General features: G+C 40.7%; 1 protein-coding gene across 14 annotated transcripts in view; it reads right to left on the bottom strand.

Annotated features, from left to right (window-relative positions):
* Positions 1 to 27,792, bottom strand: part of TBCE (tubulin folding cofactor E) — a 91,171-nt gene that overhangs the window by 48,411 nt on the left and 14,968 nt on the right. For all 14 annotated transcript variants that reach the window (XR_011252941.1, XR_011252943.1, XR_011252942.1 and 11 more), the window contains one exon: positions 13,027 to 13,157. Coding sequence is in view for 10 of the 14 variants with exons in the window: in XM_069571583.1 (XP_069427684.1) it covers positions 13,027 to 13,126 (100 nt within the window). In the remaining 4 variants the exon portion in view is untranslated. The remainder of the gene's footprint in view (positions 1 to 13,026; positions 13,158 to 27,792) is intronic.

Raw genomic sequence — 27,792 nt, 5'->3', positions numbered from 1 at the left:
ATACATGTACACATATATACATGTATATATAAACATATATGTGTACATATATACATGGGCTACTCTGATGGCTCAGTGGTAAAGAATCTGTCTGCAGTGCAGAAGACGCAGGAGAATTGGGTTTGATCCCTAGTTCAGGAAGATCCCCTGAAGGAGAAGATGGCAACCTACTCCAGGATTCTTGCCTGGAAAATCCATGGACAGAGGAGCCTGGCAGATTACAGTCCACAGGGTCACACAGAGTCAGACATGACTGAGCATGCACGCACGCATATATAAACACACACACAGAAAAAAGAAAAAGGAGTTCAACCTCAACACTAAAGACAGTCACAGAATCATAAGAGAACAAAAGAATAAAAAAAGAAAAAAGACCTGCAAAAGCACATCCAAAACAATGAGCAAAATGGCAAGAAGAACATACATATTGGTAATCACCTTAAATATAAATAGATTAACTACTCCAACCAGAAGACACAGACTGGCTGAACGGATACAAAAATAAGGCCCATCTATATGCTGTCGACAAGAGACCCACTTCAGATTAGGGACACAAAGAGTCTGAAAGTGAGGGGATAGAAGAAGGTATTCCATGCAAATGAAATTCAAAAGAAAGTTGGAGTAGCAATATTCTTATCAGAAAAAAACGTCTTTAAAACAAAGACTGTTACAAGAGTCAAAGAAGGACACTACAAAATGATCAAGAAGTCAACCCAAGAAGACATAACAATTGTAAATATAGATGAACAGAGCACAGAAGCACCTCAATGCAGAAAACAAATGTTAACAGATATGAAAGGAGAAATCGACAGCAACACAATAATAGTGGGTGATTTCAGCACGCCACTTACATCAACTGACGGATCATTCAGACACAAAGTCAACAAGGAAACACATGCCTTAAGTGACGCATTAGACCAGATGAACTTAATTGGTATTTACAGAGCATTCCATCCTAAAGCAGCAGAATGCACATTTTTTTCAAGTGCATGTAGAATATTCACTAGGATAAATCATATGTTGGATCACAAAGCAAGCCTTGGTAAATTTAACAAAACTGAAATAATATCAAGTATCTTTTCTGACAACATTGCCTACAGATTCTAATCTAATCTTCAATTTCAAGGAAGAATTATAAAATCTGTAAAAAAAACACAAAAATGTGGAGGCTAAACAACATGCTACTTAACAACCAATGGATCACTGAAGATGTCAAAGAAACCAAAAAATACCTAGGGCTTCTCTGGTGGTCCAGAGATTAAGAATCCACCTGCCGATGCAGGGGACATGGGATCACTCCCTGGTCAGGGACGATCTCACATGCTGTGGAACAACTAGGCCCATGCACCACAACTACTGAGCCAACAACCCACAAATACTGAGCCCACGTGCCACAACCACTAAAACCCACGTGCCCCAGAGCCTGTGTTCCACAATAAGAGACGCCACTGCAATGAGAAGCTCATGCCCCACAGTGAAGAACAGCTCTTGCTCTCTGCAACCAGAGAAAACCCACAGGCAGCAATGAAGACCCAGTGCAGCCAAATAAATTAACAAATTTTTTAACAAAGAAAAAAACAATCTCCTAGGACTGAACCATGAAGATATAGAAAATAGGAACAGATCAATCACAAGTACTGAAATTGAAACCATGAATTTAAAAAACTCCCAACAAACAAAAAGTCCAGGATCAGATGGCTTCACAGGCAAATTCTGGCAAACATTTAGAGAAGAGTTAACATCTATCCTTCTGAAACTCTTCCAAAAAACTGCAGGGGAAGGAACACTCCCAAAGTCATTCTATGAGGCCACCATCACTCTGATACCAAAACCAAGGATATCACAAACACAAAAAGAAAATACCAGGTCAGTATCACCAATGAACGTAGATGCAAAATCCTCAACAAAATACCACGAAACTGAATCTAACAATATATTAAAAGGATCATACGTCATGATCAAGTGGGAATTATTCCAGGGATAGAAATTTTTCAATATCCCCTAGTCAACCAGTGTGATACACATTAACAAAGTGAAGAATAAAAACCATATTAACATCCCAACAGATGCAAAAACAGCTTCTGACAAAATTCAACAACTATTTCTGAGAATAACTCTGCAGAAAGTGTGAATAGAGGGAACATACCTCAACATAGTAAAGGCCACATATGAAAAACCCACAGCTAACAACATACTCAATGGTAAAATCGGAAAGCACTTCCTCTAAGATCAGGAACAAGACAAGGATGTCCACTCTCACCACTTGTATTCAATGCAGTTTCGGAAGTCCCAGCCATAGCAATCAGAGAAGAAGAAAAGGAATCCAAAGTGGAAAAGAAGATGTAAAACTGTCACTGTTTGCAGATGACGTGATTCCATGCAAAGAAAATTCTAATGATGCTATCAGAAAACTACCAGAGCTCATCAATGAATCTGGTAAAGTCGCAGGATACAAAATTATATACAGAAATCCACTGCATTTCTATACACTAACAAAGAAAGGTCAGAGAGAGAAATGTAAGGAAACAATCTCATTTATCATTGCATCAAAAGAACAAAATACCTAGGAAAAAACCTACCTAAGGAGGCAGAAGACCTGTACTCTGAAAACTGTTAAGAAACTGATGAAAGAAATCAATGACACAAACAGATGGAAACATACACCACGTTCCTGGACTGGAAGAATCAATATTGTCAAAATGAGTATACTATCCAAAGTAATCCACAGATTCAATGCAACCCCTATTAAATTACTAATGGCATTTTTTGCAGATCTAGACAAAAAATCTTCACACGTTACTGACTAGGGGATTTTTGCAGAAACTAATGGCTGTGGCCAGCGATTTGTTATGCAAGTGAATACTGAAATGTCACCAGTCAATAATGTTTGGGTAACAGAAGATGTATTAATATAGCTCTGGTCTTTAAACTGTTAAGATTTGTATGGAAACACAACAGATCTTGAAGAGTCGAAAAAAAAATAAAATAGAGCTGGAGTAATCAGATTCCCTGACTTCAGACTATACTATAAAGCTATAATAAAACAATATGGTACTGGCACAAAAACACAAACACAGATCAATGGAAAAGAATAGAAAGCCCAGAAATAAATCCACAGAGCTACTTGCAAACAATACAACTGACAAGGGCTTAATTTCCAAAATATACAAATAGCTCATACAACTCAATATCAAAAACCCCAAACAATCCAATTGAAAAATGGGCAGAAGATCTAAATAGACACGTCTCCAAAGATGACATACAGAAAGCCAAGAGACACATGAGAAGATGCTTGACATTGCTAATTTTTAGAGAAATGCAAATAAAAATTACAACAATATATCACCTCACAGTGGTCAGAATAACCATCGTCAAACAAAAGTCTACAAACAAATGCTGGAGAGGGTGTAAAGAAAAGGGAACCCTGTTCCCTTTCAGGAACTCCATACACTGTTGATGGGAATGTAAATTGGTACAGCCACTATAGAGAACAGTACGGAGTTTCCTTGAAAAAGTGAAAATAGAGATCTCCCTCATGATCCAGTGGTTAGGACTGGGCACTTTCACCGCTGGGGCCCATGTTCAATCCCTGGTTGGGGAACTAAGACCCTGCAAGCCCCATGAAGCAACCAGAAACAAAAATTTAAAAAAAAAAAAAAAAAAAAGACCTCAATAGAGCTTTACCATATGATCCAGCAATCTCACTCCCAGGCATATATCTGAAGAAAACCATAATTCAAAAAGATACATGAGGACTTTCCTGGTGGTCCAGTGCTTAAGAATCTGCCTGACAATGCAGGGGACAAGGATTAGATCCCTGGTCTGGCAAGATTTCACACACCAAAGGGCAACTAAGCCCGTGCACCACAACTACTCAGCCCTCTGCAACAAGAGAAGCCACAGCAATGAGAAGCCTCACACCACAGCTAGAGAGCAGCCCCCACTTGCCGCAACTAGAGAAAGCTCAAGCACAGCAATGAAAACCCAGCACAGCCCAAAGCAAGTAAATAAAATGAAAATTTTTTAATTCAGAAAAATTGTTTAAAAAAATACATACATACAAATATTCACTACAGGAGTATTTACAATAGCTAAGACATGGAAACAACCTAAATGTCCACCAACAGAGGAATGGGTAAAGAAAATATGGAACATATATAAATGGAATATTCCTCAGCCATAAAAAACAATGAAATAATGCCATTTATAACAACATGGCTAGATCTTGTCATACTAAGTAAACTTAAGTCAGAGAAAGACAAATATCATCTGATACTGCATATATACAGAATCTAAAACATGATAGGAGGGGATGGGAAGGAGGCTCCAGAAGAAGATAAAATATATACTCACGGCTGATTTGCGTTGTTGCACGCAGAAACCAACGCAACACTGTAGAGCAATTATCGTCCAATTTAAAATTATTAAAAAAGAAAAAATAAACAAAAAATGATAGGAATGAACTTATTAACAAAATAGAAACAAACTCACAGACTTAGAAAACCAAATTATGGTTACTCAAGGGGAAAGGTGGGTGGGGAGGGATAAATTAGGAGGTTGGGATTAACATACGCACACAACTATATATAAAATAGATAATCAACAAGGATACTGTACAGTGCAGGGAACTTTTACTCAAAAGTCTGTAATAACCTATATGGGGAAAGAATCTAAAAAAGAATTGATATATGTATATGAACAACTGAATGACTTTGCCATACACCTGAAATTAACATAATAATGTAAATCAACTATATTTCAATATGAAATAATTTTTTTTTTACAAAAGAAACAAGCTAGGGTAGAATTCTGATGGCATAAACAGCAGATTAAAAGACCTATAATGTTGAAGGATCGTGTGTGTGTGCTTAGCGGCTCAGTTGTGTCCAACTCTTTGCAACCCCATGGACTGCAGCATGCTAGGCTCCTCTGTCCATGGGGCTTCTCCAGGCAAGAATACTAAAGTGGGTTGCCATGCCCTCCTCCAGGGGATCTTCCCAACCCAGGGATCAAACCCAGGTCTCCCGCATTTCAGGCGGATTCTTTACCAACCGAGGCACCAGGGAAGCCCTGCAAGATCATATTATATGTAATTTTGAAGGACTAAATGATTATCCATATTAAAGAATGTACCTACTCCACCTTGTATCTTCAAGGACTGTAAACCAAGAAGTTAATAAGAACACAGTTTTTCAATAACCTGACTTATTGGTTTAAAAGAACTCTATTCACCAATATGATAAAATGAATCGAAATTAAAGTTTAAAGTATACATAGTTTTAAAGAAAATGTGTTTATGTTTTAGAGAAGCACAGTGAAGCATCAAGGGAACATTTCATGAAAGGATGGGCAAGATAAAGGACAGAAATGGTGAGGACCTAATAAAAGCAGAAGAGATCAAGAAGAGATGGCAAGAATACACTGAAGAACTACACAAAAAAGGTCTTAATGACTCAGATAACCACAGTGGTGGGGTCACTCAGCTAGAGCCTGGACACTCTGGAGTGTGAAGCCAAGTGGGTCTTAGGAAGCATCACTATGATCAAAGCTAGTGGAGGTGATGGAATTCCAGTTAAGCTATTTAAAATCTTTAAGGATGATGCTGTTAAAGTGCTGCACTCAAAATGTTAGCAAAGTTCAGCCGTGGCCACAGGACTGGAAAAAGTCAGCTTTCATTCCAATCCCAGAAAAAAGCAGTGCCAAAGAATGCTGAAACCACCGAACAACTGAGCTCATTTCACATGGCTTCAGCAGTATGTGAACCAAGAACTTCCAGATGTTCAAGCCGAATTTAGAAAAGGCAGAGGAACCAGAGATCAAATTGTCAACATTAGTTGGCTCATAGAGAAAGCAAGAGAATTCCAGAAAAACATCTGCTTCATTACCTACACTAAAGCCTTTGACTGTGTGGATCACAACTGTGGAAAATTCTTAAAGAAATGGGAATACCAGACCACTTTACCTGTCTCCTGAGAAACCTGTATACAGGTCAAAAAGCAACAGTTAGAATTGGACATGAAACAACTGACTGGTTCAAAATTGGGAAAGGAGTACAACAAGGCTGTATACATTGTTACTCTGTTTTCAGAGTACACCATGCAAAATGTCAGGCTGGATGAATCACAGGCTGGAATCACAAGATTACCGGGAAAAACATCAAGAACCTCAGATTTGCAGATGATGCCACTCTAATGGCAGAAAAAGTGAGGAAAAACTAAAGAGCTTCTTGATGAGGGTGAAAGAGGAGAGTAACAAAGCTGGCTTAAAACTCAACATTCAAAAATTTGAGATCATGGCATCTGGTCCCATCAGTTCATGACCAGTAGATGAAGAAACAGTGGAAACAGCGACAGATTTTATCTTCTTGGGCTCCATGGGGTCGCAAAGAGTCAGACATGACTTAGCAACTAAACAACAACATAAATATCTGTACAAAAAATAAAATATCAAACCTGAATCTGATCAAGCCTATATGTAACTACTAACCTACAGGGAATGTATGGGACAGAAAAACTAAATATTAATGACTTTGTGGGGATGCAATGTAAAAAATTCAGAATATGGGAAATTTTACAAGACAATTTTTTCAACAAACAAATGGTAAGGAAAAAAATAGAGAATCAATTCAGGAAATCCAATATCTAACCAAAAGGATCACCAGGGGGGGAAAAAAGCAGGTAATATGCAAGGGTTAAATTATCAAAGGTATCTTAGAAGAAAACGTCGCATCACTGAAGAAACGCTGTGACCTCAAACTGAGCAGGATTAACTAAGAAAACACACCAGACAATGAGTCAAGAAACACCCACAGCTGACACAGCTGCTCTCATCATAAGGCTTTCTGTCCTCTATTGTTACCGTGGTCACATAATTATGTTAATATATACTAAGAAACAAGAAAGAAAACACAGCACCAAGGCTTCCAGAATGTCCCACAAGATCCGACACTCCCCACGAGGCCCACGTACTCTACTTGGCAGTATCTGTGAGATGCCCAAGGTGTCAGCCTCTGCTTTCTTAAGGTGAAGTAGGTTTGTGGAGCTTCACAGTTTAACAAAGGCTGTCAGTGAGGTGGCCCTCTGAGCATCAGGACCACCCTGGGGAGTGCACAGAGGGGCTGGGATGAATTCCTCCCCAAGTGGGTGGCCAGGGAGCTCACTCTTAGCTTGAAAGAAGGGTACAGCTGGTTGTTCACACTGAGGTGAAGGGAGGGGTTAAGGGCATCACTCCCAGTCCCCTGGCATGAGGGGCTAGAGGAATTAGGGCCTCCAGGCCCCCACAAAGGGCTACAGGGCCACTACCCATGCTGAACATGGGGGTCTTCCAGGGGCCTCGTTACTCTTCTGGGTTCCAGAGTTGAGGAGAGAGCACGTCCCTGGCTCCTGAGCAGTCTCGTTTCCCCCCACCCTCTTCCTCCTCATCCATCCTCAATACTGAAGCTGGATTCTCCCAAGAAAAGAAGGTAAAGACGTCTCCATCTACCAGCTGCAGACAACTGACCTCCCTCAGCTCCTGTTTCAGTGGCAAGCTGAACAAAATCAGTGCCCCAGAGAAAGCGGCCGGACCAAGCAGGCGGGGAGCATATGGGTGGACTGAGAAAGGGGACCCCTCAGCTCTGTCGCCCTCCTTGCATGGGTCTGGGTGCCTCCTGGCTCTTCCTCTAAATTGTGGAGCCACCATTTGTTAAATGTTCAGATTCTGTGTCTTTAGCAGGAGATGGACTGAAGCAAAGGAGTGAAGCTCTTTTTTGTGAACAGTGATTATTCCCCCAAATGACAGCCAGATGCAGGCAGTGCCACCCAGAGATCTTACCTGCAGATACCAGTGGGAGCCACCCCCTTGGGCTTAACTGGACTCCATGGTAACAGGATTCGTGAAGGCCGCCCCTGCTCCCCAACAGGCCTGAAAGAGAGGCCTGGGGAGGAACCGAGGATCAGCTGAGGCAGATGGGGCTGAGCTGCTTCAGCAATCAGTCCAGGTCGCTCTAGAGGCCCTGCCCAGGTCCTCTGCGGGAGTTCCCGGCCCTGCCACCACCTGGGGAACCAGGTGTAGAGTGTTGGAATCTGAGCTTACAGTTCTGCCCACTGCAACCCTAAAGCAGATAAAACAAACAAAGCCCTAAAACAGAGCCTAGAAATCATAGCACAGAGCAGCAGATCAAATTCCCACTCCATGGTTCATTCCTTCCCCTGAACTGACACCTCCCTTCACAGCTCCAAATATGCCCTGCCTTTGTGTTTCTTTCACATTTTACTCAGCACAGGGAGGGCTTCCCAGTGGCTTAGATGATAAAGAATCTGCTTGCAATGCAGGAGACCTGGGTTTGATCCTTGAGTCGGGAAGATCTCCTGGCGTAGGAAATGGCAACCCACTCCAGTATGCTTGCCTGGAGAATTCTGTGGACCAGAGGAGCCTGGGGAGCTACAGTCCATGGGGTCCCAAAGAGTAGGACACAACTGAGCAAGTAACACTTTCACTTCAGGGGTTAAGAGTCAGAATAATTCCTCATGAATTCCTAACCAGGTGAGCTCAGGTCTACTTAACCTTTCTGTGCCTCAATGTCCTCATCCAGAAAACAGGGAGGATGCTGTCGACATCACTGGATGAGAGATCGTTCCGTCATTCAACAAGTGAACTGAGCACCTAGTAAGCACTCAGAGGACTAGATGTGGCTAGTCCAGGTGCTCAGCAAACACCAGTAACTGGTCTAAGTGCTTTAAGCTTTTAACTCATTGAGTTGTCACAACAGCCCTACAGCCACATCCAGCGAAATAAGCAGTAAGTACTAAATCTCTGTTCCATTTCTCTGCATCTTTGCACCTATCCCAGAGATGAGTTCTACAAGAAATCCAAAAGTAGCACCAATTGAAGTAATGGAAAGAATGCTGCATACAATGATATAATTGATAAAGAGTAAACACACAGAAGTTCCCTCTTGGCAGAATTATAATATTCTGGGGGAAAAATGCCTGATAATACATACATGAAGAAAGTGTCAAAGTCACAGGCAACTTAATAAGTGAAAATAATGTACATCCCTTCATATTGTTAAAGTACCATTAAATAGCTTCCACCTAACTTACTGTATTTGTGAGGTGCCACCCCAATCTGCCTTTAGAAACTGGAATCAATTCCCCCTGGATGCTGGCAGTACTGGCTTTTGGCAGTTGGCACTCAGCTGCAGGCTCTCTTTTAGGATTGTCTCCACTGGAAAAAAAACACCTTGGCCCAGAGCACACCTCCTTCCTAAGGCAGCCACAACCCAGTGATAGATCATCACATCTCAACTATGAAAGACTTTGAAGGGCCATCCTATCTTCAGAGTTCCCCCAGAAGATCAGGTAAATCCTTTATTTACAATAATCATGGCACCTGGACTCTCCTGGCTCAGTGGATAAGAATCCGTCTGACAATACAGGAGACATGGGCTTGATCCCTGGTCCAGGAAGATTCCACATGCCGTGGAGTCCCTAAGCCCATGCGCCCCAACTCCTGAGCCCGCTCCAGGGCCTACGGCCACAACTAGAAGCCCGCTCCAGGGCCTACAGCCACGACTCCCGAGCCCGCTCCAGGGCCTACGGCCACGACTCCCGAGCCCGCTCCAGGGCCTACGGCCACGACTCCCGAGCCCGCTCCAGGGCCTACGGCCACGACTCCCGAGCCCGCTCCAGGGCCTACGGCCATGACTCCCGAGCCCGCTCCAGGGCCTACGGCCACGACTCCTGTGCCCGCATGCCTAGAGTCCCTGCTCTGCAACAAGAGAAGCCATGCAACACAATACAGGGTATCGCCCGTGCTTGCTGAAACTAGAGAAAGCCCACGTGAAGCGATGAAGACCGAGCACGGCCAAAAATAAACAAAAATTAAAAATAAATAAAAGACTGGAATGATCATGGCCCAACTTCTCCCTCTGCCCAATCCAGCCCCCTTCCCTTCCCTGGCATTACTATCAATTCTAAGAGGACTACCTAATACACTTCTTGAATAGTAAACTTCCTAAATGTGAATCTCCATCTCAGTCTACTTCCCAGAGAACTAGGGCATTCGAAATTTCCAAGAATTGGACATTGATCCAATACTTTCACACAGCAACTTGGCAATATATATCAAGCATCTTAAACTATTCATAGTCTTGAGAAGCAACAGAACAGAACGGCTATGGGCTCTAAAGCACAGTTTCAAATCCCAGCTTTTTACAGGAAAACTTTGGGACCTGAGTCTCGGGCTCTTCATCCGTAAAAATAACATGTCTATTCTACAGCTGTTATAACTTTAGAGTTGTAAGAATGTTCTTGTTCAAAGTGGAGAGCATATAAGAGCAACTGGTACACAATGCTGCTTAATTAGCCATGAAGGTTGCTAATCAGCTGACTTTAAGATTAAACGTTACTTTCTCTTTCGATTTACCAATAATCCAAGTAAAACAAGAGAAGAAACCCTCTCCATACTAAATATTCTGGTAAATCTTAGGTCCATGAAGGCAGAGTTCATAACTATCTAGTTCAGTGGTTCTCAACCTTAATGAACCTAATAAAATGCCCTGGAGAGCTTCTTAAAACAGAGATGGCTGGGTCCCATCTCCAGAGTTGCTGATTCAGTAGTTCTGGGGTGGGGCCCAAGAATGCGCATTGCTAACAAGTAACCAAGTGACATTGATACTCCTCAGTGACCATATTTTGAGACCCTCTGGTGTAAATTTACCACTGAATACCTTCACTGCAGATGGTGACTGCAGCCATGAAATTAAAAGACGCTTACTCATTGGAAGGAAAGTTATGACCAACCTAGATAGCATATTCAAAAGCAGAGACGTTACTTTGCCGACTAAGGTCCATCTAGTCAAGGCTATGGTTTTTCCAGTGGTCGTGTATGGATGTGAGAGTTGGACTATGAAGAAGGCTGGGCACCGAAGAATTGATGCTTTTGAACTGTGGTGTTGGAGAAGACTCTTGAGAGTCCCTTGGACTGCAAGGAGATCCAACCGGTCCATTCTGAAGGAGATCAACCCTGGGATTTCTTTGGAGGGAATGATGCTAAAGCTGAAACTCCAATACTTTGGCCACCTCATGTGAAGAGTTGACTCATTGGAAAAGACTCTGTAGCTGGGAGGGATTATGGGCAGGAGGAGAAGGGGACGACAGAGGATGAGATGGCTGGATGGCATCACTGACTTGATGGATGTGAGTCTGAGTGAACTCCGGGAGTTGGTGATGGACAGGGAGGCCTGGCGTGCTGCGATTCATGGGGTCGCAAAGAGTCGGACACAACTGAGCGACTGAACTAACTGACCTTGTATACATTTAAGCCAATTCCTAATATATAGAAGGCACTTAAATATTTGTTGACTGATTGACTAAGACATATAAATAAGTCTACTATATTACTGTCATTGACAAAAGTAAAAAAAACAACTAGAAATTGATGTCTAAAAAGGAGGAATGATTAAGCAAGCTATGCACCATACTAAATACAACCATTAAGAAATGCAAGTAAAGGAGTGCTCTGGGGGCCTTGTGGTTAGGACTCTGGGCTTTCACTGCCATGGCTACGGTTCAGTCCCTGGTCAGGGACCTGAGATCTCACAAGCCAAATACAAGTAAATCCATTGCTATACACTAACAATGGCAGATCAGAAAGAGAAATTCAAGAAACAATTTCACTTAGCATCTTATCACAAAGAATAGAATACCAAGGAATAAACCTAAGGGGACAAAAGATCTATACTCTGAAAACTGTAAGATGCTGATGAAAGAAATCGAAGAAGACACAACCGATGGAAATAATATTCATGGACTGGAAGACTCAATATTGTCAACATGACCTTATAACCCAAGGCAATCTACAGATTCAATGCAATCCCTACCAAATTACCACTGGCATTTTCCACAGAACTAGAAAATAATCTTAAAATCTGTATGGAGACACAAAAGATCCCAAACAGCAAAAGCAATCTTGAGAAAGAAAAACAGAACTGGAGGAACCAGGCTCCTTGATTTCAGACTATACTACAAAGCTACAGTCATCAAAACAGTATCGTACTGGCACAAAAACAGAAATACAGATCAATGGAACAGGACAGACAGTCCAGAAATAAACCCATGGACCTATGGTCAATTAATCTATAACAAAGAAGGCAAGAACACGCAATGTTGGAAAGACAGTGTCTTCAACAAATGGTGGTGGCAAAAATGGACAGCTATATGTAAAAAAAAATGAAATTAGATCATTCTTTAACATCATAACACAAATATAAACTCAAAATGCATTAAATATCTAAATGTGAGACCGGGTACTATAAAATTCCTAGAGGAAAACATAAGCAGAACGCTCTCCAACATAAACTGCAGCAATATCTTTTCTCAATCTGTCTCCCAGAATAATGAGAAAAAAAAACAAAAATAAAGAAATGGGACCTATTTAAACTCAAAAGCTTCTGTACAGCAAAGGAAACAATAAAGAAAATGAAATGTCAACATACAAACTGGGAGAAAATATTTGCAAAGAGGACCTATAGGTGGCCAAAAGGCAACATATACAAATACTGAATCATTATATTGTACACCTGAAACTAATATATTAATTATGTCTCAATAAAAAAGGAAATACAAGTAAAATAATGCTATAGAAACAGACATATACCAAATCATAAGTGAAAAATGGTAACACAAAATTGTATTCAGATCAATTTGAATTACACATACACATGAATTAATGATAATAGAAATTTCAAAACTATTACTTCATTTTCGAGCTTAGGATTATGGGAATTCAAGTTTTGTTATGGTTTAAAGTTACACTGAAGCTATTTTAAGACTGACAATATAAAATAGTAACATTAAATAGTTAGATAAGTGTATAATCAAATTAAGTCATGGATACCACAGGATATTGTCCCTGAAGTAAAACTGTATCAGAGCATCTATAACTTGGTGGTTAGCATCCTCAAATTGGTATCATAGACCTCTACTGAGACACCTACCAGAAACAGCTACAAAATAAACACGTGCACACAGTGCCATAGATTACCTGCCACAGGAGGGACAATGCCAGAAAAACGCACTGTTGCGTGCTCCCCGTTAACTTCAACTCTCCGACCGATGACGTCCGACGGCAGAGTGCTGTTCATTGTAACATAGCCAGAATCCAAAATATGAGATCTAGGAAAAGAACGTGACATTAACAAGAACTTAGTAAAATTCGTAAAAAAAAAATTTTTTTAACTGTATGCAGAAGCTCATTAGGTCAACGCTTCTACCCAATTTAGCCTTCCTATTTTGGTAAAGAGAAGAACCTAAGGGTTTATGTGTCAGACTCTCAGAATGTGATTTTACTTTACTCTCCATTTTGATAATTTAATGCATTAAAAAAAAAACACCTTGCTTAACTCTAGTTAGCTCACATCACATGACTGTACTTTTACTAAGGATGGGAAGGGAAGGAAAAGAGAGGGGGATCAAGGTGACAGAGAAAAGGGACAGGAGACTTGCAACACAGGCATCATTCTCTGCCCAGGAAGCAGAAACACACAAACCCAGAGGCAGGAAGGAACACGTGTGATGACAAATTTAGAACCCTAACAATAGGGAGCCCAACAGAAAAGCATCATCTCTCCAGGAATGATCACTAGATCCAACTCCCACTCCAACAAGTCAGCTTCTTCAACAGATAAAAAAGAAAGAGATGGAAGGGGAAAAAAAAAAAAGATTAAAGGAAATGTAAGAGATGTCAACTAATTACAATATATGAACATTATTTGGAACCTGAACTCTTAAGAACTGTAAATAATTTTCAAAATAAATTACGAGAAAAATTGAACATTTGAATGCTGACTAGATAGCTGATGATATTCAAGAATAATTGTCTCCAGTAAGGCTATTATAAAATCAATTTATTTGGGGGAAAAAACGGAAAGGGGAATTCCCTGGACCAGTGGTTAGGATTCCACGGGTTCACTGAAGGGGGCACAGCTTCAATCTCTGCTCAAGGAACTAATGATCCCGAATGCTGCACAGTGAGGCCAAAAAATAAAACTTAAAAAGTCAAAGAATAATTGTGAAATTTTTAGCTATGAAAATGGCATAGTGGTTATGACTTTTTAAAATATCGTATCTTTCAGAAATATACATTAAATTATTTACAAATTTTAAAAAGTCATATTTTAGACATGTCACACAGTGGTGATGTAGACAACACACTGAAAGGAAGTAAAAAGCAGAGGGGACAGTTAGGGAAACAGTGCTGTAATTGAAAACAAGCAAAGAATGAACCAAGACACTGGCCTCCATCCATTCATTTGACACATACTAAGTACATCAAGGCTGTATATTGTCACCCTGCTTATTTAACTTCTATGCAGAGTACATCATGAGAAACGCTGGGCTGGAGGAAGCACAAGCTGGCAGCAAGATTGCCGGGAGAAATATCAATAACCACAGATATGCAGATGACACCACCCTTATGGCAGAAAGTGAAGAGGAACTCAAAAGCCTCGTGATGAAAGTGAAAGAGGAGAGTGAAAAAGTTGGCCTAAAGATCAAAATTCAGAAAACGATGATCATGGCATCTGGTCCCATCACTTCATGAGAAATAGATGGGGAAACAGTGGAAACAGTGTCAGACTTTTTATTTTCGGGGGCTCCAAAATCACTGCAGATGGTGATTGCAGCCATGAAATTAAAAGACGCTTACTCCGTGGAAGGAAAGTTATGACCAACCTAGATAGCATATTCAAAAGCAGAGACATTACTTTGCCGACTAAGGTCCATCTAGTCAAGGCTATGGTTTTTCCTGTGGTCATGTATGGATGTGAGAGTTGGACTGTGAAGAAGGCTGAGCGCCGAAGAATCCATGCTTTTGAACTGTGGTGTTGGAGAAGACTCTTGAGAGTCCCTTGGACTGCAAGGAGATCCAACCAGTCCATTCTAAAGGAGATCAACCCTGGGATTTCTTTGGAGGAAATGATGCTAAAGCTGAAACTCCAGTACTTTGGCCACCTCATGTGAAGAGTTGACTCACTGGAAAAGATTCTGATGCTGGGAGGGATTGGGGGCAGGAGGAGAAGGGGATGACAGAGGATGAGATGGCTGGATGGCATCACTGACTTGATGGACGTGAGTCTGAGTGAACTCCAGGAGTTGGTGATGGACAGGGAGGCCTGGCGTGCTGCTATTCACGGGGTCGCAAAGAGTCGGACACGACTGAGCAACTGAACTGAACTGAAGCACTAACCACATGCTGGCTAAAACGCTGGACCCCACATGACAAACAGTAAACCCTACATGTATGATTCCTGCCTCAGAGTATAAGTACAGTGAGTGAAAGCTGAGAAAAAGGTATGGATTTTGGAGAACGTTAAGAGCTAGAACAGGATCTGGAGATTAAATGGATAGAAATGGTAAAATTGAAGACTAGGAAGACAAGATTGTGTCTGGGGTAGATGGTGGCACCAAACACCAGCATGAGTAATACAATAGGAGGTTCAAGTGTGGGAGGGAAAACAACTTGAAGTGTCTATCGAATGTCATGATGGATGTAGGTCTCTAGTTCAAAGGACACGTTTTCACTAGAAATGTGTATTTGGGAGTCGTCACCTCAGTATAAAAGTGGATGAGATCGGAAGTGTACTAGGTGAAAAGAAAAGAGATTACTGAGAGAACTCTGGGGAAACATAATATTTAAAAGAGAAAGGGAAGAAACCTCTAACAAAGAATCCGAGGAAAACCAGGTTTGGTTTTCCTGGCTTTTCCTCTAGACTCTGCAAGTGGTGTTGGGAAAGTTGGACAGCTGCATATGAATCAATGAAGTTAGAACACACACTCTCATCATATACAGAAATAAACACAAAATGGCTTAAAGACTTAAATATAAGATACAACACCACAAAACTCCTACAAGAGATCATAGGCAAAACATTCTGACATAAACTGTACCAATGTTTTCTTTCAGTCTCCCAAGGCATTAGAAATAAAAGCTGCTGCTAAGTCGCTTCAGTCGTGTCCGACTCTGTGCGACCCCATAGACTGCAGCCCACCAGGCTCCCCCGTCCCTGGGATTCTCCAGGCAAGAACACTGGAGTGGGTTGCCATTTCCTTCTCCAATGCATGAAAGTGAAAAGTGAAAGGGAAGTCGCTCAGTCGTCTCCGACTCTTAGCGACCCCATGAACTGCAGCCCACCAGGCTCCTCTGTCCATGGGATTTTCCAGGCAAGAATACTGGAGTGGGGTGCCATTGCCTTCTTCAAGAAATAAAAGCAAAAATAAACAAATAGAGCCTAATCAAATTTACAACCTTTTGCACAGCAAAGGAAATCATAAACAAAACAAAAAGACAACCTCTGGAATGTGAGAAATATTTGCAAATGATGCGACCAACAAGGGCTTAATTTCCAAAGCACACAAACAGCTCATAAAACTCAACATCAACAAAAACAAACCACCTGATCAAAATCTGGGCAGAACACCTAAAGAGACATTTCTCCAAAGAAATAGATGGCCAATAAGCACATGAAAAGATGCTCAACATCACTAATTATTAGAGAAAAGCAAATCAAAATTACAATGAGATACCACCTCACATCTGTTAGAATGACCATCATTAAAAAGTCTATAGATAATAAATGCTGGAGAGGGTGTGGAGAAAAGGGAACCCTCCTACACTGCTGGTGGGAATGTAAGTTGGTGCAGTCACTGTGGAGAACAGTATGGAGGTTCCTCAGAGAATGAAAAACAGGATTATCATATGATCCAGCAACCCCACTCTGGGACATACATCCAAACAAACCTGTGTGTCAAAAAGTTACATGCACCCCTGTGTTCACAGCAGCACTGTTCACAATAGCCAGGACGTGGAAGCAACCTAAATGCCCATTAACAGATGAATGGATAAAGATGTGGTCCATACATACAATGGAATACTACTCAGTCCAAAAGAAGGAAATAATGCCATTTGCAGCAACATGGATTATCCATGAGATTTTCATAACAAGAGATGATCATACTAAGTGACGCAAGTCAGAGGAAGAGAAACACATGATATCACTTGTATGTGGAATCTAAAATATGACATAAGTGAACTTATCTATGAAACAGAATCACAGACCCAGAGAACAAGTTGGTGGTGGCCAAGGGGGAGGGATGGAGTGGAATCCTTGGGTTAGTATATGTTAAGTTTTTATATACACAATGGATAAACAACAAGGTCCTACTGGTATAGCACAAAGAGCTATATTCAATATCCTATGATAAACCATAATGGAAAAAAATATTTTAAAACAGAATGCATGTATATATATGTGTGTGTGTGTATAACTAAACCACTTTGCAGCACTGCAGAAATTAACACAACACTGTAAAACAACTATAGTTCAATTTAATAAAAACAATAAATAAATGATTTTTAAAAAATACAGGCAAACCTCTTGAGATGTTGTGTTTGATTCCAGAATACTGCAATAAGGTGAGTACTGGAAGAAAAAAAAAAAAGGCGCAGGGGCGGGGAGGCTGAATTTTGACAGTTTGATTATCCAAGGGCAAGAACAAAAACAAAGTAAGAAAGATAAATATGGGTGGACAGGACAGTCAGGAAGGAGCCAACATCTAGATCTAAACTTGCCTGGCAGGTTTGAAAAGCAAAAGGGAAATCAGCCCAGAGCCTCAAATTGGTGGGAAGAATCAAAACAGTTCAGATAATTTGAAGAAGAGTCAATAGGAAGATGAGGGCAGGTATGGGGAAGCCATGGTTTAGCAAGCTCAGACACACGTGGAGTCAGGCAGCTAAGAGGTCTAGTCAGTAGGTAGACCTGATGCCAAGTTCTAGTCCCCAAGGAGAAAAACCTGTAAGGTCACTATAGACCACCATTCCTACAAGAAGTTAAAGCGGAAGTCCAAATCTTGGTTCCTTGAACTAGAGTGCATGCGGGCTATCCAAACCCAGACACTCACAACTAAGCCTCACAAGCAGTCTGAAGCTCTTGATGGGGCTTGGCCTAAGGAGACCACTTTATAGATCACGCTCACAGCAAGGATGTCTGGATAAGAAGAAAGGGGCTGTGGTCACCTGGTGAGTAGGAAACCAAGTGGCATAAACGGCAGAAGTGAGAAAAGGAGACATTAGGAAGTCATCCTCATTTTCTTTTAATACATATAATTACTTGATAAAAGTTTAAAGTTCCTTCACCGGCTCAATTCTACTTGATCTCGAGTAACAATCTCTAGTAACCTGTATGTTGTGTTCACAGGATCCGAGATGATCCGGTGTATGGTATCCAAGGTCAGTTAATAACTGGTTCTACATCATGATTTTTTTTTTTTTTTTGGCAGCATCCTGCACCTTACCGGATCTTAGTTCCCCAACCAGGGATTGAATCTGGGCTGTGAGAAGTGAAAGCGTGAGGTCCTAACCACTGGACCACACCAGGGAATTCCCTGCTTTATGTATTTTTGATGATCCTGTCTAGTCTCTTAACTCTTCTAGTAACTGTTTCTTTAACTGTGACCTTCTGCAAGGAACTAGAAACTGGCTCCTTGTCTTGGTGACCTATGCCTTGGTTTCTTCTCCCTCTGGCCAGTCGCCCAATAAGTCCCTGTATCCTGTTGTCAGACCCACTGGAGGTTAGTCACTGGTCCACCCTGGACCTCCACAGCCTGTTGCTGTCATTTCCACCCACTGATTTTAGTACTGCCCTCTGCAGCTATAAAGAAACAACTATTCCCTTTTCCAGCTGACATTCAAATATTTGAAGACCCCATTATGTTATTACTTCCCCTCTCTCCTCTTCCTGTCCTCATCTTCTAAACCCCGTTAACAGGGTTAACATTCCCACATCCATCCTCAGGTGAATTCCAAGATCTCCTCCATAATTCATTTACGGATTCTTTTCTTAATATTACAACACCCGTACACCGAAAACTAACACAACATTGTAAACCAACTACACTACAATAAAAACAAAAGCAAAACACCTAAAACTGAAAACCATATTCCAAGTGTGATGACTTGTGTGGGTTCAATGGTCTGAACATCACACCTCTAATAATATAGCCTAATATTATATTTCACTTTTTCTCCTTTTCATGGGAAAGACTGCTGCCTGCTATTAAGACTGCAAGGAAATAAACTATATCACTTTCTGATCATAAAATTAAAATGTTTAAATTTCACTAATTATTACCTTCCCTGTAATAGGAAATGGCAACCCACTCCAGTATTCTTGGCTGGAAAACTCCCATGGACTCCTAGGAGCCTGGAGGACATACTCCACAGGGTTGCAAAGAGTCGACCACAACTGAGTGACTGAGCATGCATATATTATTACATTACTCTAAAAAACACTTTTCCATAGTTTTAAAAGTCCTTTAAGTCTCATTAACGTGTAAATAGAATTTCATTACAATAGAAACAGATACATAATTTCTGTTCTATTTCTTTTAATATTCTGCCAACATTTTTCTATACAGCCACAGAATCATAGTAACTAATTTACTCTTGACATGTAGATAACACAATTTAATCGCTTCTCTATTGTTATGGTTTTATTATTTACTAATCCAAAGAAAACAGCTAAAAATATCTTTTATTTTAAAACTATTAGTATCCTCTTAAATATTTTCACAGGAAAAATTCTTGAGACGATTACTCCAAGTAAATAAATACACTTAAGATTCTAGAAAGTCATGACCAACTTATTCATCAAAAAAGAAGCACTACCACTGACACCAAGAGAAAATCTACTTGTTTATTTCTTAGGAAGTCTCATCAAGAGCTTTCAAATCAGGCCTTCTCTATGCTGTATTTGTATAACTAATGTTTGAGGCAGGAATTTAATACATTACATCATTATTATAAATGTAGAACTTTACATTCATATATACTAAACATTAAATAATCCAACATATTTACTATCTCTCCTGTGTAGTTTTGTAAAAACGAAGACAAAAAAGAATATAAGACTCTAACCAAAGACAGAAACCCATGGGTAACACTTGTCAGTTACAAGCCTTTCTATTATCCACCTCACATTGAAGAATGTCATGAACTTTGTGAAATGTTTCACTGAAATCAAAATACACTGTCAGTCAAGAGACATAATCCTGTCAATTAAACAGAGGAGGAATGGGGTGGAAGAAGGCTTCATTTCAATTCAGTCGCTCAGTCGTATCCGACTCTTTGCGACGTCATGGACTGCAGCACACCAGGCTTCCCTGTCCATCATCAACACCTGGAGCCTACTCAAATTCACATCCATTGCATCAGTGACGCCATCCAACTATCTCATCCTCTGTCGTCCCCTTCTCCTCCCGCCTTCAATCTTTCCCAGCATCAGGGTCTTTTCCAATGAGTCAGTTCTTCACATCAGGTGGCCAAAGTATTGGAGTTTCAGCTTCAACATCAGTCCTTCCAATGAATATTCAGGACTGATCTCCTTTACGATGGACTGGTTGGATCTCCTTGCAGTCCAAGGGACTCTCAAGGTCTTCTCCAACACCACAGTTCAAAAGCATCAATTCTTTGGCACTCAGCTTTCTTTATAGTCCAACTCTCACATCCATATGTGACTACTGGAAAAATCATAGCTTTGACCAGATGGACTTTTGTTGGTAATGTAATGTCTCTGCTTTTTAATATGCTATCTAGGTTGGTCATAGCTTTTCTTCCAAGGAGCAAATGTCTTTTAATTTCATGGTTGCAGTCACCATCTGCAGTGATTTTGGAGCCCCCCAAAATAAAGTCTGTCACTGTTTTCATTGTTTCCCCATCTATTTGCCATGAAGTGATGGGACCAGATGCCATGATCTTCGTTTTCTGAATGTTGAGCTTTAAGCCAACTTTTCCATTCTCTTCTTTCACTTTCATCAAGAGGCTCTTTAGTTTTTCTTCACTTTCTGCCATAAGGGTGGTGTCATCTGCACATCTGAGGTTATTGATGTTTCTCCCGGCAATCTTGATTCCAGCTTGTGTTTGTCCAGTCCAGCGTTTCTCATGATGTACTCTGCATAGAAGTTAAATAAGCAGGGTGACAATATTCAGACTTGACATTGTCCTTTCCCAATGTGGAGCCAATCTATTGTTCCAGGTCTGGTTCTAACACTTCTTGACCTTCATTCAGGTTTCTCAGGAGGCAGGTAAGGTCTGGTATTCCAATTTCTTCTAAGAATTTTCCAGAGTTTGTTGTGATCCACACAGTCAAGGGCTTTAGTGTAGTCAATGAAGCAGAAGTAGCTGTCTTTCTAAAATTCTCTTGCTTTTTCTATGATCCAGCGGATGTTGACAATCTGACCACATGCATGATAAGTGCTTAAATGAAAAAGGCATTAAACTTTTACAGTAATATCTTGAGACTGAGAAACCACACCCACACAACTTTTATTACTTTTATTATTTTTATATGACTACAATTGTTCTATGTTATCATTATTTTTAATCTCTTACCGTGTCTAATTCATAAACAAACTTGAGGGGGAAACACTATAATTAGAGGTACTATCTGCAGCTTCAGGAATCCACTGGGGGTTTCGGAATATAACCTCCACAGATAAGGAAGACTACTGCATTTTTCTTTTTTTATATATATCTAAAAATGTTTAGGATTTGGACCCCTGGCAGTCTAGTGGGTAGGCCTCTCACCTTCAACTGCTGGGGGCCCAGGTTAAATCCCTGGTTGGGAAAGTAAGCCTTCAGGCTAAGAGGCGCAGCCAAAAAATAAAGTTTAAGATTTAGTTTAAAAAAATATATTACTAAAAGCAACAAAAAAGAAAGAAATGTGTTACTGTACCCAAGGAGCTGGTTTTCTTATACTATTTTTTAGTCTAAATCAATCCTAAAAGCTTTTAAGTTTTTTCACATATTGATTTTGCGGTTCTCCTATTTCTCTTAAGAGGTGTGTTAGAGGGTCTCAGTCATTGGTTTAGAACTATCTCTTCCTCTATTTTAGTAATCCCCTTTGCTTTTTTCTATGCGTATCTTTTTCACCTAAATTTTGAATAGCTAGTCATTCTCCCTTCCCACTGACAACAGCTTTATTTGTATCTTATAGACACTTCCATACATATTCTATGCACATATAAGGAAACATTCTTTTCTTTCTTTACACAGATGATGGCATACTATATGTGTGATTCTATTCCTTGTATTTTCATTCAATAATACATCCTAAAGACTTATCCAGAGCCATGTCAGGAGCATTTAAATTTTTTATAGCTGCATAGGATTTGTATAGATATAACAATTTATATAACCAGTATTCAAGGTTATGGACATTTAGGTTACTCCCAAGTTTTTGCTACTGCAAACAATACATCAAGGATTAATCCTGTATATTTATCTTTTACAGCTGTGCAAAAATATCTGTAGGAAACATTCTCAAAATGGGTACTGCTAAGTCAACAGGTATGTGCATTTTTAATTCTGATAAGTAATGACAAATACCCCTTTCTAGTGGCCGACCCTATTTATAATTCCATTAGCTGTATATAAGCCCCCATATCAGCACAACCTTGCCCTTCACAGAATATTAACACCCTTTTAGTTACTTGTCAGTCTGATAAATGAAATATGTATTTTATTTGCATTTCTTTTTATGAGGAGAACTAAGCATCTATTAATTTTGATCTCCTTTTCTGTGAACTACATGTTCAGAATCCTTTGTCAATTTCCTATGGGTTTATGATCTTTTTCTTAGTTGACTTTTAAAATCTAAACTTTTTTCTGCATGGTCTTAATGATGAGATGCTACACAATTCCTCAAATAAAATAATTTGAAAAAAACTGAATGTAGAGACAGAAGCAGACATCTGCACACCCAGATGTTCACAGGAGTCTTATTCACAACAGCCAAGAGGTGGGAATAACTCAAATGCCCACTGATGGAGGAATGGATAAAACAAACACAGTATATACACCCTGGATTACGCAGCCTTAAAGTGAAGGAAATTCTACCACCTGATACAGGAGTGAGTCTCAGAAAAACAACACTAAGCGAGATAAGCCAGTCACAACAGGAAAAATACCGTATGATTCCACTGGAGAGAGGCACCTAGGGTAGTCACCTTCAGACAGAAAGCAGAATCTTGGCTACCACATGCTGTGGTGAGAGGGCAATGAGTTGTTCAATGGTGACAGTTTCAATTTGGCAAAATGAACAGTGTTCTGAAGACAGTGTTCTGAAGAGAGCTGACCAATAATATAAACGTACCAAACACTACTATACATTAAAAAAAGGTTAAGATGGTAAATTTTATATTGTCTGTATTTTACTAGAATTTAAAAAATAATTTAAAATTTAACCCCCAAATTTTAGATTTTACAGAACTTTGATTCAGCTTTGACTGGGACACTGAATCCTAAAAGTATGGTAATTCTCTATTTCTCAAATGTACTTTCCTGATACCCAAGGACACAGTTCGATTATACTCAACATTTTCTCTGGAGAGACTCAAATATAGTAGTTTCATTTCCCACAACATTCAGCATCTCCTACTTCACTTGTTTCTTCCTCCTTGTCCATGAGATTTCAAACCAAAGAAATCTTTTCTCTCATTTTGTTTTTTACCAAGAACCTAAATGATAAAAAGGAAAAAAAAAGTCTTGGCCCTAGGAAGGAAAGGATCTCTGGCAGAATTTAAGATCACTGAAATCGTCCATCATACCTCTATCTTATTTTTGTGCTACTTTTACAATCTAGAGAGCAACAACCTTACTCTCCTTCTTACCACATGATCTATAGATCTCTTCTTTCTCTCTCTCCTTTTGTCATTTATGCTTAACAGGCTAATGCCAATACTCTTGGCTGCAAACAAGTATATGCATCTTCCTCATATACAATATCAATCACACAAATCTTACATTGGATTGTTTTTAACAAAGATATATCTCCATTCAAATAATAAGCCTATCCCAGCAAGTTTTAGTGACATTCACAGTACTGCATATATCTTCCTAGAAAGGACCCTTGAGCCCACAAGTTCAGTTACTGAGCTTTTGCCACAATCTCTCTTCCTAAATAAAGTGTATGCTATCTCAAAATAAATGTTACATTCATCACCACTTCGAAATTGTAATATTTATTACACCTGCCACCGGAGTGCTACTTACTATTTTATAGTAAAACACACACACAGTGAAGGGACTTCGCTGTCAGTCCAGTGGTTAAAATTCTGCACTTCCCCTGCAGGCGGCGCCAGTTCAATCCCTGGTTGGGGAACTGAGATCCTACATGTGGCACAGAGCGGCCAAGAACAAAACAAAAAAAGAAACACGCATACTCTTATACTACCATTTTTAAAGGATTTTGATAACTTTATTTCACAAAAATGATTTCATATGAAATTCTAGGTTTTTTTTTTTTTTTTTTCAGCTCTTTTAAAAAGCTTTTTTGGCTGTGCTGGGCCTTCCCAGCTGTGTGCAGGCTTTCTCTAGCGGTGGTGAGAGGGAGCTGTTCTCTAGTTGCAGTGCTTCAGCTTATCACTCTAGTGCCTTCTCTTGTCACAGAGCCCACAAGCTCTAGAATTTACGGGCTTCAGTAGTTGTGACGCTTGGGTTTAGCTCCCCCATGGCATGTGGAATCTTCCCTGACTAGGGATCAAACCCACGTCCCCTGTACTGACAGGCGGATTCTTCACCATTGAACCACAGGTCAATCCTGAAATCCTCTTTTTTCTGTATTTAAAAATATTCTAAGGAGTTCACAGGCTTCATCAGACTGTGAAGAGGTCTTTACCTAAATAATCAATTAAGAAAACTGAAGGATATGAGAGGAACAACAAACCATATGATTGAAAATAAATTACACAAAAAATACAAAAAAAAAATTACAGCACTGTACAAAGTACTTTTACTTTCCTTATTTTAACTGCACAATAGTCCTTCAAAATTTTAGCAATTTAGGTAAAAATAACTGCTATCTTTTACAACTGGAAGAATCTTAACTTGGGAATGGCACCTAATGAAAGAACAAGAGTCACTGCTATGTTGCCAAAATGGTTTTTCCTATTTTCTGCCTCCTTTAGCCCAAACATTTTCCCTTTCTGGGAAGTGTATTTTGTCTAGTGGGCTACCATTTCCCCCGCTACAGGAGTACACACACGGCCCAGGACGGCCAGTCTGATGACTCTTTACCCCCATTTCTTTGCACACAGCAGCTAGTCCATGTGTGAAGATCCTTGACCAGGCAGAGCCAATCTTCCAGGAAATGACGTTGCAAAAAACTAAACAGAAACTTCAATTAAATAACAGGTCAGAAAGGAGGAGTTCTCACGCCCTGCAATCTTTGCACAGCCCAACAAGATGAAAGACTCCTTTTCCTGAAAGGCCTCAGCGAATGGAAAACCGCTGACCCTGTTTACTGAGCCCTCCCAGCTTCCTTTCATGAAAGCCTTCTCCTTTCCATGCAGTGCAGGGACTTGCACATGGCCGGCCCAGAGTTGCAATTCCCTGTTGATCCCAAATAAAACTTATTTGGAGAGAAGTGGCAGTCTGCTTGTTCTTAGTCAAAATCGGGCCCTTGAGGAGAGGATTCATTTCTTTCTTTCTCAAAACCTTAAAACAAAAGGACCACTTAAACCTGGACAACTGAGGGACACCTTTGCCACTATGTGGAAAAAACTTGTCTGGGAACAAGGCCAAACAGAAAAGCAGAGTTGACCCAGCTATGCTTAAAACCTTTCATTAGTCCAGTTCAATGAACCATGAAATTATTTGTTTTGTTCACATAAGTTTGAGCTGGGATTCTTGTCCTGCAACTGAAAAGTAAGTAAGAATTTAGGTTATATTTGTTCCTATTTAATGTTATATGGTCCGTCAAGGCTATGGTTTTTCCTGTGGTCATGTATGGATGTGAGAGTTGGACTGTGAAGAAGGCTGAGAGCTGAAGAATTGATGCTTTTGAACTGTGTTGGAGAAGACTCTTGAGAGTCCCTTGGACTGCAAGGAGGTCCAACCAATCCATTCTGAAGGAGATCAACCCTGGGATTTCTTTGGAAGGAACGATGCTAAAGCTGAAACTCCAGTACTTTGGCCACCTCACGCGAAGAGTTGACTCATTGGAAAAGAGTCTGATGCTGGGAGGGATTGGGGGCAGGAGGAGAAGGGGACGACAGAGGATGAGATGGCTGGATGGCATCACTGACTCGATGGACATGAGTCTGAGTGAACTCCGGGAGATGGTGATGGACAGGGAGGCCTGGCGTGCTGCAATTCATGGGGTCGCAAAGAGTCAGACACGACTGAGCAACTGAACTGAACTGAACATTATATGGATATTATATGCAGCCAGTTGGCTGGATAAAAATATTACATGTTAGCTATGGGAGAACTGGACAACTTAACCTCAGTTTCCCCAACTGCAAAATACAGTAATATTAGGAGCACAGGGCTGTTTTAAGAATTAAATGAGTTACTATGTGTAGAAAGGTTCAACACATAGTAAATGTATTAGTCAATTAAGATCATAAATCAGATTCTATTCAGTCATGTCCAATTCTTTGTGATCCTATAGATTGTAGCCCACCAGGCTCCTCTGTCCATGGGATTTCCCAGGCAAGAATATTAGAATGGGTTGCCATTTCCTTCTCCATGCTGCTACTGCTAAGTCACTTCAGTCGTGTCCGACTCTGTCCCTGGGATTCTCCAGGCAAGAACACTGGAGTGGGTTGCCATTTCCTTCTCCAATGCATGAAAGGGAAAAGTGAAAGTGAAGTCGCTCAGTCGTGTTCGACTCTTAGCGACCCCATGGACTGCAGCCTACCAGGCTCCTCTGCCCATGGGATTTTCCAGGCAAGATTACTAGAGTGGGGTGCCATTGCCTTCTCCGCCCATTGGCTGAATAGATAGAGAAAAATATTCCACAAATCAAAAGAAATATAAATTCAAAATAACAGAAGCTGAGGCTGGACACAAAATGGCAGAGTAGAAGTACTTGAGCTCAACTCCTTTCATGAAAACACCAAAATCACAACTAACGGCTGAACAACCATTGACAAAAAAGAATTGAACCTACCAAAAAAGATATTCTATACCCAAAGACAATGAGATGGTAGGAGGGGCACTTTTGCAATACAGGCAAAATCCCTTCCTCCTGGGTGGGCAACTCACAAGCTGGAAAGTAATCACATCCCAGAGGTTCTCTCATAGGAGTGAGAGTTCTGAGCTCCACATCAAGCTCCCCATCCTGGGGAGTCTGGCATCAAGAGGAGTCCCCATAGCATCTACCTTTGAATGCCAGAGAGATGTCAGTGCAGGAGCTCCATAGCACTGGGAGAAACACGGGTTCCACTCTTGGAGCGCACACACAAGTTTTCACGTGTACTGGGACCCAGAGCAAAGCACCAACTCCAAAAAAGCCTTGGCCAGACCTACCTGCGGGTCTCAGAAGGTCTCCTGGGGAGCAAGGGTTGGCAGTAACTCACCTTGGGGGCAAAAACACTGATTGCAGATGCCCCAACGAATACTCACCAGTGTGAACTCTCCCAGAGATCACCATTTTGGCAGCAAGACCCAGGCTCCACTGCTGGGATACCTCAGGACAACCAACCAAAATGGTGGGACACAGTCCCACCCATTAGCAGACAGGTTGCCGAGTCATCCAAAGACAACAGTCACCTATAAACACACCCACTGAGATGGCCCTACCCACCAGAGGGACAAGACCCAGCTCCATCCACCGGTGGGCAAGAAGCAGTCCCTCCTGCCAGGAAGACTGCACAAGCCCCAATATAAACTTCACTCATCAGGGGGCAGACATCAGAGCCAAGGAAAATTACAATCCTGCAGCCTGAGGGGCAGAGGCCACACAGAAAGTTA

Source organism: Ovis canadensis, chromosome 25, assembly GCF_042477335.2.
Source record: "Ovis canadensis isolate MfBH-ARS-UI-01 breed Bighorn chromosome 25, ARS-UI_OviCan_v2, whole genome shotgun sequence".
Taxonomy (NCBI): domain Eukaryota; kingdom Metazoa; phylum Chordata; class Mammalia; order Artiodactyla; family Bovidae; genus Ovis; species Ovis canadensis.
This window is presented reverse-complemented; position numbering and strand designations above follow the sequence as displayed.